Raw genomic sequence first — 15,002 nt, 5'->3', positions numbered from 1 at the left:
GTTGAAATTGTCATTTCTCTGTGCATACATAATTACAAATCGTTTAACTCATCCTGCTCTTCGCATTCTTCCCTAATTGAAGCACACCTCTGGATTGATTGTTGTTCACTTGTTGAAACGATTCAAACACTTTTTTTTCGTTTAAAAAATTATGAGTAAATTGTATTTGCTCGCGAACTAGTGCAAGTCAACTTGCAAGCCTGATTTGAATGGTGTTTTCGTATGAGCATTGAACACTCATCTGAATTTATGTCATTATTTTGTAATGGTTTGTGACCTTACATATGAACTATAACATGTATTGGAATTTCACATTGCTCTTACTTGTACTTAATTGAATCCATTAATTTTCAATTCAGGTGATTGCTAAAATGACTAATGGTGGTGTCGATCGGAGTGTTGAGAATTAATCTATATAATGTTCACCATATTAATTTCATATATATGGAATTTGTTTTTATCTTCTGATTTACCATGTAAACATTTTCTGATTAAAATAATGTGTATTTGAACTGGAGAAGTTTATCATACATGAAGTGCCATTCTCAGAAATCAACAAGGCCTAAATAGAACACTTTATATTGAGATTGCCATATCATCTGAAGTTTGTAAGTGCACTAATCTAATATCTTCTCTTCTGCTTTTTGATGTGATATATAAAGGACAATGCTATAGAAATTAAATCCATAACTTTCTCACCTTGGCTTGTTACAGACATGCCCGAAAGTGGGAAAAAACAATGAGGTAAAAGCACGAAGCATATTTGGCCTGTAATGGTGTGAGCCATTAGTGACATTTGCACTATCCTGTGGAAGCTGGTCCTTCACCTGCGGTATGGGCTTCTTTTTTTTTTTCTCGCTTTAGCTACTATTTAGCATATAATAGATTGGATTGGAATGACAATTTATGAATTATGAAGTATGAACAAATCATACATTCCTGTACTATGTTAGAGAATTTAGAAAACGTAAGTTAAAGAGCATTGTGATATTGCTATACAAGGATTAACACATTGCACAAAATAGGACGGTGATTATTAAAAGGAAATAGAGTGACAGAGATTTATCATTATTCTTTCTTAAATCAAGTTAGGATGAAAGTTTATTTATTTATTTTTATATTTAAAAGTTTATTTGTGTTGTTATCTAATATTTTGTATACATTTTATTTCTATATTTAAAAGTTTATTTGCATTGTTTACTATTTTTTAAATAAAAAAAATTAAAAAAATATAGCTATTAAAATCGACGGTACTGTTGTCGCTTTTTAAATTTAAAATAGCCCAATTAAATCGACGGTAATGTTGTTGATTTTATTAATCAAGTAAAATTCACAAACTCATATTATAAACGGAAATATTGTCGATTTTATTAAAACAAATATCGACAGAAAAGTTGTCGATTTTATATAATAATATCGACGGCAAAGTTGTCGATTTTAGTAAGAAGGGAAAATTCTCAAACTCATATTATAGACGGAAATATTGTCGCTTTTATTAAATTATTATCGACGGTTAGGCAAGCCATCGATTTTATTAGAATTTTAAAAAATTGACAAGTTTAATAGCGACCACCATCACCGTCCATTTTGCCGTCAAATTTTAATATTATCGACGGCTAGCCGTCGATTTTAACGATATTTTTTGTTGTGTCAGGAAGACGGATTATTTTTTTAAATATTTATAAATATAATATGCGAAGGATGTATTGTATTATTTTAATATTAAAGTTACAATATACGAAAGGAGTATTAATAATACACAGAAATATATTGTAATTTTTTATTAAAAAGATATAACTAGAATATTATAAAAGGAGAAATGGATCTCTTAGATTGATTGGGAGTGTGAGAATATTTTATTTTTTTGAGTGTAAGTATAAAAATAGAGAAAGGTATTAGTTTAAAAATATATTATAATGGTTAAATATTTTTCCAAACATATGAGGATGTGAATTTTGTATGTTTTATTTATGTGATGTTATTTCTTTTGCAATAACATATGAGAAATTTAAGAGTATATTTTGTCAATGTGTTGATAATCAATTATTAAAGATATCAGAGTTACAAATATTATATTCTTATAGATAGCCTATGTTAGTATTTGGTAGTTTCGTTCAATTTTAAATAATGTATGTGGTAGACGAAGCAAATATGCAAGGAATATTTTTTATCTACCAACAAACATGGGCACAAGTGTCCGTTATCAAGTTATATGTTGAGTTTGAAGAATTAGTTGAGGTTGATTTACCGGAGCCTAACATCGATTGGACAGTTTATAACACTAAAAGCGAAGAGGAATTTGAGAGCACTTATCATATTGTTGGTCCAACTGAAGAAGTTGGTGAAGATGATATAATAGTTGAGTATGTCAATTCAAGTAAGTAGTCTTTTTTTTATTATTATTGAATCATATAGTAATAGTCAGAATTATTTCTTATTATTATTGGTGTAAATCCTGTTGTTGTTATGGAGGTGAATTTGTCGTCGACATAGAGTTCAATTCTAGAGAGACTCTTATTGCAACAATTAAAGACTATACCATCGTTAGGGTGTGGATTACCGGATGTGTGAATCTGAGCCTGCCATGTTTTATGCTAAGTATGTACAATACGGAACAAGTTGCGATTAGCTTATCAGGGATAGTCTTATTAAGAAAAAGTTTTATTGGGCTATAAGACAGTACAATGGTAATCACACATGCACCATAACTATAATTTATCATGATCATGTCAAGCTAAACTCATACATGATTGTAGAGGTGATAAAGTCATTGGTTGAAATTGATATGTCTTTGAAGGTGAAATCTGTTATTGCTGAAGTGCAGTCAAAATTCAATTATACGACAAGTTATCGCAAAGCATGGCTCGCTAAGTGAAAGGCAATTGCAAAAATTTTTTTTGGTTGGGAAGCTTTTTATGAAGCTTTGTTGTCATGGTTTGAAACAATGGTACAAAAAGATCCATCAACAGTAGTCGAGATTAAAATTGCACCAGCATACTAAGGGGATGAGGTGGTCTAGGATATTAGGATATTAACCTGGGTATTTTGGAGAGTGAGCGTGACGAGATTTACACTCAGTGACTCGATTGAATCCTGCGACAGCAATATGCTTTGGCATTTGATAATGGATGTCACTGAGTTCATATAACCACAAACCTAGTAGAGTATATCAATGGAGTATTGAAGGGAGTGCAAAATTTTCTTATCACATCACTTGTCAACGCAACTTTGTACAGACTAAATAAGTTATTCACTAGGAAAAGGGTTGTGGCTAAGGCTCATAGGAATGCAGGACATGTATTCTCTGAATATGCCACCAACAAACTTTAATTAAATCTGTAAGCAGTGGAAAACATTCAAGTTAATTTATTTGATAGGCAGAATGAGGTCTTTGAGGTGTGCAAGATGCTCAGTGGTATGGAATATGCGGTGAATCTTGGTCAACGGCATTGTGATTATGGTGAGTTAGACAGATCAAGTTCCTTGTCGCCATATCTTTGCGTGTTGTCCGAACAAACGACTTGATTGACAACAATATGTTCACGAGATATATAGGATGGATGAGATAAAATGGTGTATAGAGCATGGTTTAAGCCATTAAAAAATCTAGCAACATGGCTGATGTATCAAGGACCAAGATATATACGGACATACCTAATTCGCACTTAAAGCAGGTGTCCAAAGGGTGTCCCAAAATAACTCGCATCTTGAATAAAATGGATATGCCCTCATTGTGCCGAGTCAAGTGCTAGTGCCTCTACACCTAATTCTTAGTAAATTTGGTGTTTACTTATTAGTTGTATTGGATTATGTACTACATTATGAATTGAATTAAATATTACTTCATGAATTGAATTAAATACTACTATATGAATTACTTGAGTACTCGATTTTGATATGAAATGATGAAAATTTATAAAAAAAATACAATAGCAATCTTATAATAATAGATGAACAATAATTATAAAAACTACTTGCTAAATGTCTTTTTCACAAATTTAATACATGTTTTAACGGTCTTCTTTATTGTGGAAAGGGTATATCTACTTGAGCTTCTACAATATTCAAGTTATATCCCTTTCCATGAATATCAGGAGTATGTGAACTTTCTGCACCTTTCGCCCTATCCGCACCTTTCGCATTTTCTGCACCTTTCGCACCACCTATATGACATCAACAACCACAATAGTAAATACATTATTACCTGCATCGTCATCACCATCGCTATCATCGTCACTATCGTACTTGCCATCATTATCAGCCTCAGTCGTTAGCGCTTGCACTTGAGGGAAAGCAACAACATCACTACGACCAATACCTCTAGCGACACTTAGGATCAAATCACTCTGTATTGAGTCAATAGATCTTCTAGCTCCAGAGTGTGAAAAGGGACTATGACGTTATGGTCTCGAATCCACAGACGACCGACTCTGAGCAATTTAAGGCAATCGCCGACTAGACTGTGGCACCTTCTCGTTAAATTCAGGAGGTTGCAGCTCGGATTGCTGCACTTGCAAGTGAGGGTCCAACAATAACTCATTTACCCATTGCAACGTGTTTGTTTCAGGTACCCACCGATACAATTGATGATTTGAAGATTGCTCAGCTATGTTCCCCTACTATGACATAGAGAGTTGATAATATGCTTAGTAGGGCAGCACGTGTAATGAATGTGAGTCGTGGAATAACTGACTGAAGAATGAGGCTCCAGGCTCAGTGTATGGTTGTGTGTAATGGTACTGATATGGGTGCATGATGGACTGTGTTTGTAGTTGTGGCTATGGTTATGGCTGTGGCTATGGAATATAACCAATCAATCGCAAGTGAGCCTCATATGCCTCATTATGTCATTGCATATACCCTTCAGATGCTTGGTAGTGCAATATAGGATTACCAACCAGAACGGAGGTCAAACAATTTGTCCATCTCATAATGAATACAGAATGCTCAAGTCTCCAATCTTTGTTCTTTCGTCTAGTCAAGACCACGTTGTAAGCTTCTGCAAGACTAGCAACTTTTCCAAGAACTTCTGCTGCAAACTGAACTGCCTCTTCATCTTATCTAATGCATGTTATTTAATGCACTCAAATGATATCAGTAGCATGGTTGTTCTCTATATTAAACGATGCTGCAAGAAGTCATTTGGAACTACAATATTTTTTATACAATCATTGGCTGTATGAGTTTCATACAAACTATAAAAACATAACAAAACAAATGTATAAATATAAATACAAAACAATACACAATAATAAAATAAATTGAGAGATAGTCTATTTTTTGTATCTATGAAATTGCGAGCGCCAATCAATCTAGTTGAAATAAAATAAAACCCTATTATTTCGAACTAATATATTTAAATAATATCTTTAAACAATACATATTAAATTATATATATATATATATATAACATACTATATTAAGTAATTTTACCTGCACGCAAGCGGAAAGTTTTGCTGCGACTGTATTGGTGCTAGGAACGGTAACCGTTCCTAAGCCCATACACAAAATAGTGTCAATGGACCATTCACATCTTTACAATCATAACGTGATACTCGATATAATATCCTATACAAATGTGCCAAGCAAGTGAAATCCCAACTAAAAGTCCTAAATCTCAGCAAAATTTCGCAGCAGAGACAATAACTTCCAGTAGATTGTCAATTCTAACTTGACACAAAAAAAATTGTCCCAAACAACAACAATATATGAATTTTTACATACACCTATCTGCCAAGTGCAGTATCCAACTGCATGCGCCGCTTTAAGGTGTAGGGCCCTGCAAGTTGACACCACTTCCTTTGTGATCAATTGCAGTAGGTATAGCGTCAAATATTGTACCATAAATTTATTTTTGAGGCTAGTAGTACTGTTATCTGTAAATTCTGATATCGGTATACTATATTTTGCGAGTCCAAATATCATTATAACATCTTCCAAGGTAATCATGCATTCACCTGTGAAAGGTGAAACATATGGATTTCTGGATGCCACCGTTCAATCAAGACATTCATAAGCGCGTTGTGTAAAGTAAATCTCCCAATTTAAGATACGTGATAGAATCCACTATCCTATAACTCAGATTTCAACTCGGGAAACGTACGCATCTTGAGGATATCTTGATTCCAAATTTCTTAAACTCTAAAACAAATTTAATAATAATAATAATAATAATAATAATAATAATAATAATAATAATAATAATAATAATAATAAGGGGGTAAGTCCCTAAAATTGAGGTTGAAAAATCGAAACCGTCCCTCATCTAATTTTCGATTTAGAATCGTTCTTAACGTTTTTTTTTCTTATTAAAATCATTTTTTTATTTTTTTGGACAAAAATACCCTCCCCTTTCCCCTTTCCCCCACCTCCACCCCGTCTCCCCCTTCCCCCCACCCCCGCCCCGTCTCCGCTTTCCCCCCACCCCCGCCCCGTCTCCGCTTTCCCTCCCCCCCAAACGCGTTGTTTTATTTTTTATTTTTTTAAATTTTATAATTTTTTTTAAAGTAGGGGTAGTTTAGGAATAAAATTAAAAATTTAAATAAAAAAACGATTTTAATACGAAAAACGTTTAGAACGATTCTAAATCGAAAATTAGATGGAGAACCCTAATAATAATAATAAATGAACAAATATAAAAAAATAATTACATACGGTGATACTCAAAGTATTTAATAATGTAATTTTTAAGACGCATAATGTCATGAATCATCTTCTTTATTTTTTTCTAAAAAAAATTTATATTATATAACTTTTATTTAATATATTCCTAACATTAAAAAATATATTTAAACTATTTTATAGATTAAATTTTTCAATTCCCTATTGCCTAGTTATTAAAATTTAATATATTCAAAACATATTTAAAAAATTATTTCTGTAACCTCTACGACGTACTTACTACATAATATTTTCTATAAAACACATTTAATATATTACATAAATGTATATTATATAAACTATATTTAAATTCAGAATTAAATATATATCTAAATTCAAAACATATTTAAATTCACAATTAAAAATATTTCATGTTTAAATATATATTTAAGTTAAAAATATATTTAAATAAAATTTAAATATATTTAAGTTCAGATTTAAATATATTTTTAAATTAAAAAATATTTGAATTTTAAATATATATTTAAATTTAAAATATATTTAAATTCACAACTAAAAATATTTTCAGATTTAAATATATATATTTAAATTAAAATATATTTAAATTCAAAATTATATATATTTAAATTCAAAATATGTTTAATATATATTTAAATTCAAATTATATTTAAATTCAAAATATATTTGAATTAAAATTTAAGTATATATTTAAATTCATATTTAAATAACTTAAATTAAAAAATATATTTAATACTAGAGAAAAAGACAAATACGTCCTTGACTTTTTAGCTCGCGGACATTTATATTTTTGAATATTTGAAAATACATTTAAGTCCCTAACTTTTTCAAAATCTGGACATATCGATCTATGGGTTTAATTTGTCCTGTTTTAAAGCCTCTCCCATGTAAATTTCGAGTAATTACTAAATAATTAACTAATAAATTAATTATTAATTAAAGAAATTAAAAAATTAAATTGTATAGTTTAATGGAGTAGAGAAAATTAAAATAGAAATTTTGACACTAATTTTAAAGAATTTGACCCAGATTAAGTCGAACGGACCAAATCGGTTGGACCAGACCCATATTGGGCCCAAGGTCCAAGTATATAATCCAAGGATCAGCCTTTCCCCAGAAGAAAGGGAAACACGCTGAGAGAGAGAGAGGGGGGTAATTTCAAATTTAATTTAAGTTTCTTTGATTTTAACTCCTTGTGACATCTTCTTAAATTAAATTTGAAATTATCTTAAATATAGACATCCATAAAATAACCTGTTAGGGTTTAGTTTTGTTGAAGAGAGAAATAGTATTGCATGTGCCTCACAATGGCATCGTGGAGCAATGAACATCTTCTTCTTCTTCGTCCCATCAACACTTCCTATAGATACGCCTATAGCACTTCTTCCTTCTTCTTTAAAAGCTTTTCTTCCACTTCCACCAATGGAACTCGAAACATGCTCCTTAGTACTGCTCATGTCTTTATTACGTTTTCTTGTAAATGTGAAGGTTTGTTGATGGGATTTTATGAAAACACGACGTTTGAGAAGCAACTGAGACGTTACTTTCCGCGTGAACGACGTCATTTTTAAGGTAAAGGAGTTGGACAATTTAGTCCCTGTTAATTTGAACTTGTCCAATTAGACACTAAATGAACACATCAACCAGCTCATGTAATAGGCCACGCTTTAAACGTGATAGCTCAGCGTTTTTCATCAATTCTTACTGAAAAATAATGCACAAAAATCATGTTGTGTGACTGAATTAGAGGACAGAAATCAAAATGGATCATTTTTATTTTACTGAATCACGTTATTATTTTTAAAAATAGACAAAAATCGAATTGATAATTCATTCTCATATATATATATATATATATATATATATATATATATATATATATATCCTTCATTATTAATGTATTTTTTCTTTGAGAATATATTGAAAAATCTTGACTGATTTTGAAAAAGGGATACACTATGAATATAATTTATTGCGAAATTTTCAAGAACGTATAACATATTTTTAACTTAAAATTAACTATACTTTTAGAAATATATGTCTATATTTTTATTTTAGTTGAAATATGAGTTTTATAAATTTATCATCAGTATATCTAACATCTAAAATCTCTTTTTTCTCTCCTTAAAAGTGTTGAACATAATTTATTCAGATGATAAGTTAGTTTGAATTGTTTTTATTATTATTACTTTACTAATTGACTGAAAATAAAATCAGTAATTTTAATACTTAATCAAGTGAATTTGTTATTTTTGATAAGTGATATATATTAAAAAAAGCTATATATTTTAAAAGATTTATTATATTTAAAAATATAAATTTTATATATTATAAAAATTTAATTATTATTTATAAATATTATTTTTCTACCTTTTTTCGTTTACAAATTCAAATATAATAATATAATAATGCTATGTTCACTAGTTATCTTATGATAAAGCGAAAATTTGTATGTCATCATGTGAAGTTAATATTTGAGAATCATTAGAATAATTTAATACGTTTAATTAAATTATTATATAATAATTTTTAACTATTAATTTTATATAAAGATAATTAGACGTAAATCTTTATTTATTATATATTTCTGATTTTATAAACAAAATGTATCACATGTCATTTTTTCGTTACAATTGGAATCAAATTTTTTCCTCCAAAATTAAAGAATTCTCCTCTACTTACTAATTTTACAACCAAAATATACAACATGTCATTTCCTCATTGTAATTGAAATTAAGTCTTTTCCTCCAAAATTAAGGAGAATTCTTTCCTCTTCCATACTAATTTTACAACCAAAATGTGTCACATGTCACTCTCTGATTGCAATTGAAATCAAATCTTTCCCTCCAAAATTAAAGAGTTCTCCCCTCCTCCTTCTTCCTTTCTCTATCTCTCTCATTCCTTCAACTACTCTATCTATTTTATATATCATTATCAATATCGATGACTAATTATTAATTTGACAATTAAAATGTGTAACATGACATTCTTTAATTGCATTAAAATTAAAGTTAAAATTGAAATATACCTATATTATGTATCATATATTACTATCTAATTTAATAATCAAATGTGTCACATAACACTCTCTTATTAAAATTGAAAAAAAATATTTTTCTCCAAAATTAATAAACTTCATTCCTAAATTCTCTCATCTACCTCTCTCCATTTTTCTATTTCTCTCGACCATTTTCACTCTATATATAATTTATATTTTATATTATTAATTTGACAAATTAAAATATATCTTTCGATATTTTTTTATGACAATCAAAATAAAATTTTTTCTTCCAAAATTAACAAACTCTCATTTTTATTCTCATTATTCATCTTTATCTTTCTCTCTCTTTTTTTTCATTTTCTTTTTTTTACCTTTTTATTTTACGGAAAATAAATTAACAAAATAATATAATTCAAATAAAAAATTAAATTTTTTATATAAAAATAATAATCGAAAATTTTGTTATTTAATTTTTTATTTACAAAAATTTTGATCTTCTTAGTCAGAGACTTTTATCAACTTACGATTTTCTTTTGTAAAAATAATTTAATTTTATAAATTTTTTATACCATGCATAATCTATACTCTTAAAATAAAATAGACTATAATTTAAAAAATTTATATTCTCGTAATATTGTTACGGATAAAAATATTAGTTTTACTATAAATTTGTTCGTTGATTTTAGTTAGAAGAGGAGGGTATTGAAAACTTTGCGGTGGCAAGAAGCCATTGCATGTGCTTGCATATCATCTTGTCCGGAAATTCAGCAGTCCAGCCAGCCGTACATGTCTTCCGTACTTCACAGAATGTACAAAGGAAAAACGCGTTTTCAATTCCTTCATCATAATTCCTCGATATTCCATCAAAGTTTAGTTAAATATCAGATCCAATTAATTTTATATATAATCACCGACAACCGCGTTTTCAAATCTTATAAAACCGGGGGCACTTTCTCCAAGGATTATATCCATAACACCATACTTAGTATCTTCTGTTTTGAGGTGGTAATAAAAAAAAAAAAAAAGCGAATCAGCAAGAAAAGCAGTTTGTCTAGTGAAAATGAAAATGGCGCCTCTTATTATGATTTCATCATGTTTCGTTTGGAATCTCTGTATGGTTCTTATCGGAGTAAGTGTTAGTGTCTCTGTTGAAGCTAAATCTTGGCTTAAAGCTCATGCAACTTTCTATGGGGCCAATCAAAGTCCCATCAGCCTCGGTATGTTTCTTTTTAACACACGCTACATAGTGTCATAAATTATATACATGGAATATTAGAGGATAATTAAAATTTATTATTTTTTATTAACAGTTAATTAATTATATAGTATTTCTCGTTATATATACCTACATGATAAATATTTCGGGCATAGTGCTCACCAAATATAGAAAAATCCTTGTATAGACGTTATTCTTGTGAGTTGCAATATTTCGGGCGTAGTGCTCATCAAATATATAGAAAAATCCTTCTATAGACGTTATTCTTGTGAGTTGATCTAACCTATTCTTGCAGTCTGATAAGTGAGCAAAACAAGATATAAACAATAGCAGATAGAATTTCTATTTAACTTTTAAAATTTTTGAGTATTACGATTTTAAATGAATTAATTAATTTTACGAAATTTATATTAAGTCTAATGATTTGACGATTTAAATTTTATTAAAATTTTATGTTTTACAAATTTAATTTATTTTTTAAATTTTATGTAAAATTTTGATTTTTCTATTTTAATCAAAACATTTATTTACTTTTTTATTACAAATATTATGACTTTAGAAAATAAAAAATATATATTAAATATAACTGTGTTTTTATCTAATAACTTAAGCTTGTAAAACAAATAATTTTTATATCATAAAATTTTAGAATTCGATTCTTATTAATTTTGTAAAATAAAGATTTTAACATAATACAAGTAATATATATATATATATATATATATATATATATATATATAATTTACGCAAACAAAAAATGACCTTATTGCATGAGTGTATAAGATATATATCTATTTATATGTATATGTGTATTTATATATTTTTATCTAATAATTTAATTTTTTTTTGAATAAGCACTCTTTTGTATTAAAAAAAGTGAGATCTAATTATTTTATGCTTATTCAATTTAAGTTTTAGGTGATTTTTAATTAAGTAACAAAGTTAATTATTAGAAAACAAGTAATTATCTATCATACCGAACTTTTTGTTGTTTTCATATATAATAGTAATTAAACCGAAAAAATAAATCCAATTACACTAGAATATCACCCAAAGATGAAGAAAAGGGGGATGGGGGGGATGAAAACAAAAAAGAAAAGATGTATGCTCAGTGTATAGTGAAAAATACTGTTGACAGTTAACAAGGGATGTAAATATTTAAGATACCAAAACAAAAGATATCTGCCTTTTCTTCCTTCTTTATTATTATATTTTACCATGAGAATTGAGAAGCAATATTGTTGTTCATGATATTTTATTGAATTCAATTAGCATTGAAGCTTATTTATTGCATTTGAAGGGGGAGCTTGTGGTTATGACAACACCTTTCATGCTGGGTTTGGTGTGAACACTGCGGCAGTGAGCACCATGCTCTTCAGAGGTGGTGAGGCTTGTGGAGCATGCTACCAAGTGATTTGCGACTACCAGGTCGACCCAAAATGGTGCCTCCGGCGACGAAGTGTCACCGTAACTGCCACCAATTTTTGCCCTCCGAACAACCAGGGAGGGTGGTGTGATCCACCTCACCATCACTTTGATATGTCCGCTCCGTCTTTCTTTCGCATTGCAAGACAAGGCAGTGAAGGCATTGTTCCCGTTCTCTATACAAGGTAACAATAATTAAATTAAAATAATAATAAAAAAACGATAAAGGGTGGACGAGGCAGGGCTTAATAATGGCACATTTTTTATAGATATGGAGAGAAAAATAATGTAGGACGCAGTTATAAAGTGTATGGTATTTTATGCAATTGTAATATCAGGAATAAAAATTGGACCGTTCGATTTGTGTTTAAATAATTAAAAAAGTTTAAAATGTACAAATCGGACGGTCCGATTAGTTTAGCCAAAATTCAAATTTTTTCTCCCACACAATTCAGACTGTCCGATTAGAAGGCAATTTTTTTAACAAAAAAATCGGATAGTCCGATTTCTCTTTCTATTGTTTCAAAACAAATTATCCCACATTCATATTTAGCACTTATATTCTCCACATCCATACACAACACACACGCTACTGCCATATCAAAAAAAATGAGCCTAATAATGGCATTTGTAGATTTACTTGAAACATTAGTTGTGGATATATAAAATTTGAGAAATATTAAGGACCATTATAATGTATTTTTTTTTTATTATATTTAGCTATCAATTTAATATTTTTAATTTAGTTTTTTTAATATAATAGTCTAACAACATATATATCTAAAAATTTATTTTAAAAATTTAAATTGTTCAGTAGAAATATATAAAAAATTATATATCTAATATGTTATTTCACACTTTTTGGTCAAGTACTAATACTATATTACAAAATTAATATTCCATAAACTTAAATCTAACTAAAAATAAAAAGTATGTACATTTAAATAAATTTCATAAATTCCATTTATTATATTTTATTTTAATTTCGAAAAGTGACCTTTTCATTGATAATAATATATCTAGAGCAATACTAAGCTAATACGATCTTAATTAGTGCCCTAATGTCTACGAGCTATATAGTTAATCTCTATTTCATGCATGTCCGTACATCACATGAAAATAGGGTGCCATGCAAAAGAAGAGGTGGAGTGAGATTCACGTTGAGGGGGCAATCCAATTTCAACATGGTGATGATATCCAACGTGGGAGGCAGCGGGGACGTGAAGGCCGTCTCGATCAAAGGATCGAGAGGCCGCTCGTCTTGGCTGCCCATGCACCGCAACTGGGGAGCCAACTGGCAAAGCAGTGTGGATCTCCGGAACCAGAGGCTCTCATTCAAGCTTACATTGGCAGATGGGAAGACACTGCTGTTCCTCAATGTTGTTCCTTCTAGTTGGAGGTTTGGACAGACGTTTTCATCAAGAAACCAGTTCTCTTGAATCTTATCACTAGCTGGAAAGGGAGAGCCATCGAATTCACATGTCCACAACCATGCCATTTTTAAAAGGCTGGAGTGGACCTTAATTATATTTATAATAATATTTATAATTTATAATATAATTTGCGTTCTTTACTTATTCTTTCAAAATTTCCTTGCAAAAATGTATGTATTATTATTTCGGATTATTTATTCAATAATGGAGAAAACCATATATATGTTCCAATTTTATATTTTTTAATGCTCCTAATGTGATATGATGTGTATGTTAAACTTTTATTATTTTATTTACATATATGGAATAACGAAATATTAGTTCAGAGAGACAAGAATTGTTACACTAGAAGCAACAAATAATTGAGAGTGAATGGTGCATTGAATAGTCCAATGAAAAAGTAGGCATTTAGAATTTGTTGATGCATCCAATATTCTAATGGGTAATCCATCTATTATAAGCTCTCCGGCAGATTCTGAAGAATGTATCAATTATGATAGATGATTTGTTGGTAACAAGTAAACGAGAATACGGTTGAATCATGCATTAATTTTTTTTGGACAAATTATACCCTAATAAATCACTATTACCGTCATAAACACGGGAGTTATCAATAGAAAGATACTTACGAATGAAAAATAGTGATAAATTTCTATGATTGTGATAACTACTTGTGATGTCTTGCATTTTTTTTTTTACTGAATTTTGCAGAATTTTTTGACATTTTTATTTGTCCATAACCTACTTGAAATGGGCTCTTTCAATTACCACATAATCAATGATCACTGTAGTAAAATCGAACAACGTTCACCTCTAAATTTCACGTTTAATTTAGTGTTTTTTTCAGTCCATACAAAATAATTTTATGCAGTTTATACTTTTTTTTTAATTTAAACCCTAACTTCAGATAAATTCAATTTATTAGGTACAAGCTTTTTCAATTTTTCGATGGTTGATTTCTTCTCCCTCCTTCTCATTATTGAAAAATTAATAAGATATATGCTATTATCTGATTTTAAATGCTTGATGATTTATAATTTTTATGCTTTCTATGATTATTAATTAGCTGATGTTGTTAATTTTTTCTTCTTGATTAAACAATAATTTTTTAGTGTAGTTGTATTATTTATTACCGATATAAAAATCAGCTTGTAGTGTAATCAAAGAAACCAAATTATATACGTTCAATTTCACTATTTCTTTCTTTTGTACTGTACATATTTTTTATGTCTGTGTTCTTTCGGGCCAAATGTAATTCCAGTGTTTAATTCTACAATATGAATTAATT

General features: G+C 29.2%; 1 protein-coding gene across 1 annotated transcript; it reads left to right on the top strand.

Annotated features, from left to right (window-relative positions):
* The first annotated feature begins 10,683 nt into the window (after positions 1-10,683).
* LOC130970314 (expansin-A12) lies at positions 10,684-13,855 on the top strand. Its single transcript, XM_057896366.1, has 3 exons — positions 10,684-10,857; positions 12,157-12,466; positions 13,405-13,855. Exons 1-3 carry the CDS (start codon positions 10,701-10,703, stop codon positions 13,718-13,720), a joined length of 783 nt encoding a protein of 260 aa, XP_057752349.1. The 5' UTR covers positions 10,684-10,700; the 3' UTR covers positions 13,721-13,855.
* The last annotated feature ends 1,147 nt before the right edge of the window (positions 13,856-15,002 follow it).

This window comes from Arachis stenosperma, chromosome 3, assembly GCF_014773155.1.
Source record: "Arachis stenosperma cultivar V10309 chromosome 3, arast.V10309.gnm1.PFL2, whole genome shotgun sequence".
Taxonomy (NCBI): Eukaryota; Viridiplantae; Streptophyta; class Magnoliopsida; order Fabales; family Fabaceae; genus Arachis; species Arachis stenosperma.
The sequence above is the reverse complement of the archived record's forward strand: the minus strand, read 5'-3'. Positions and strand labels throughout refer to the sequence as shown.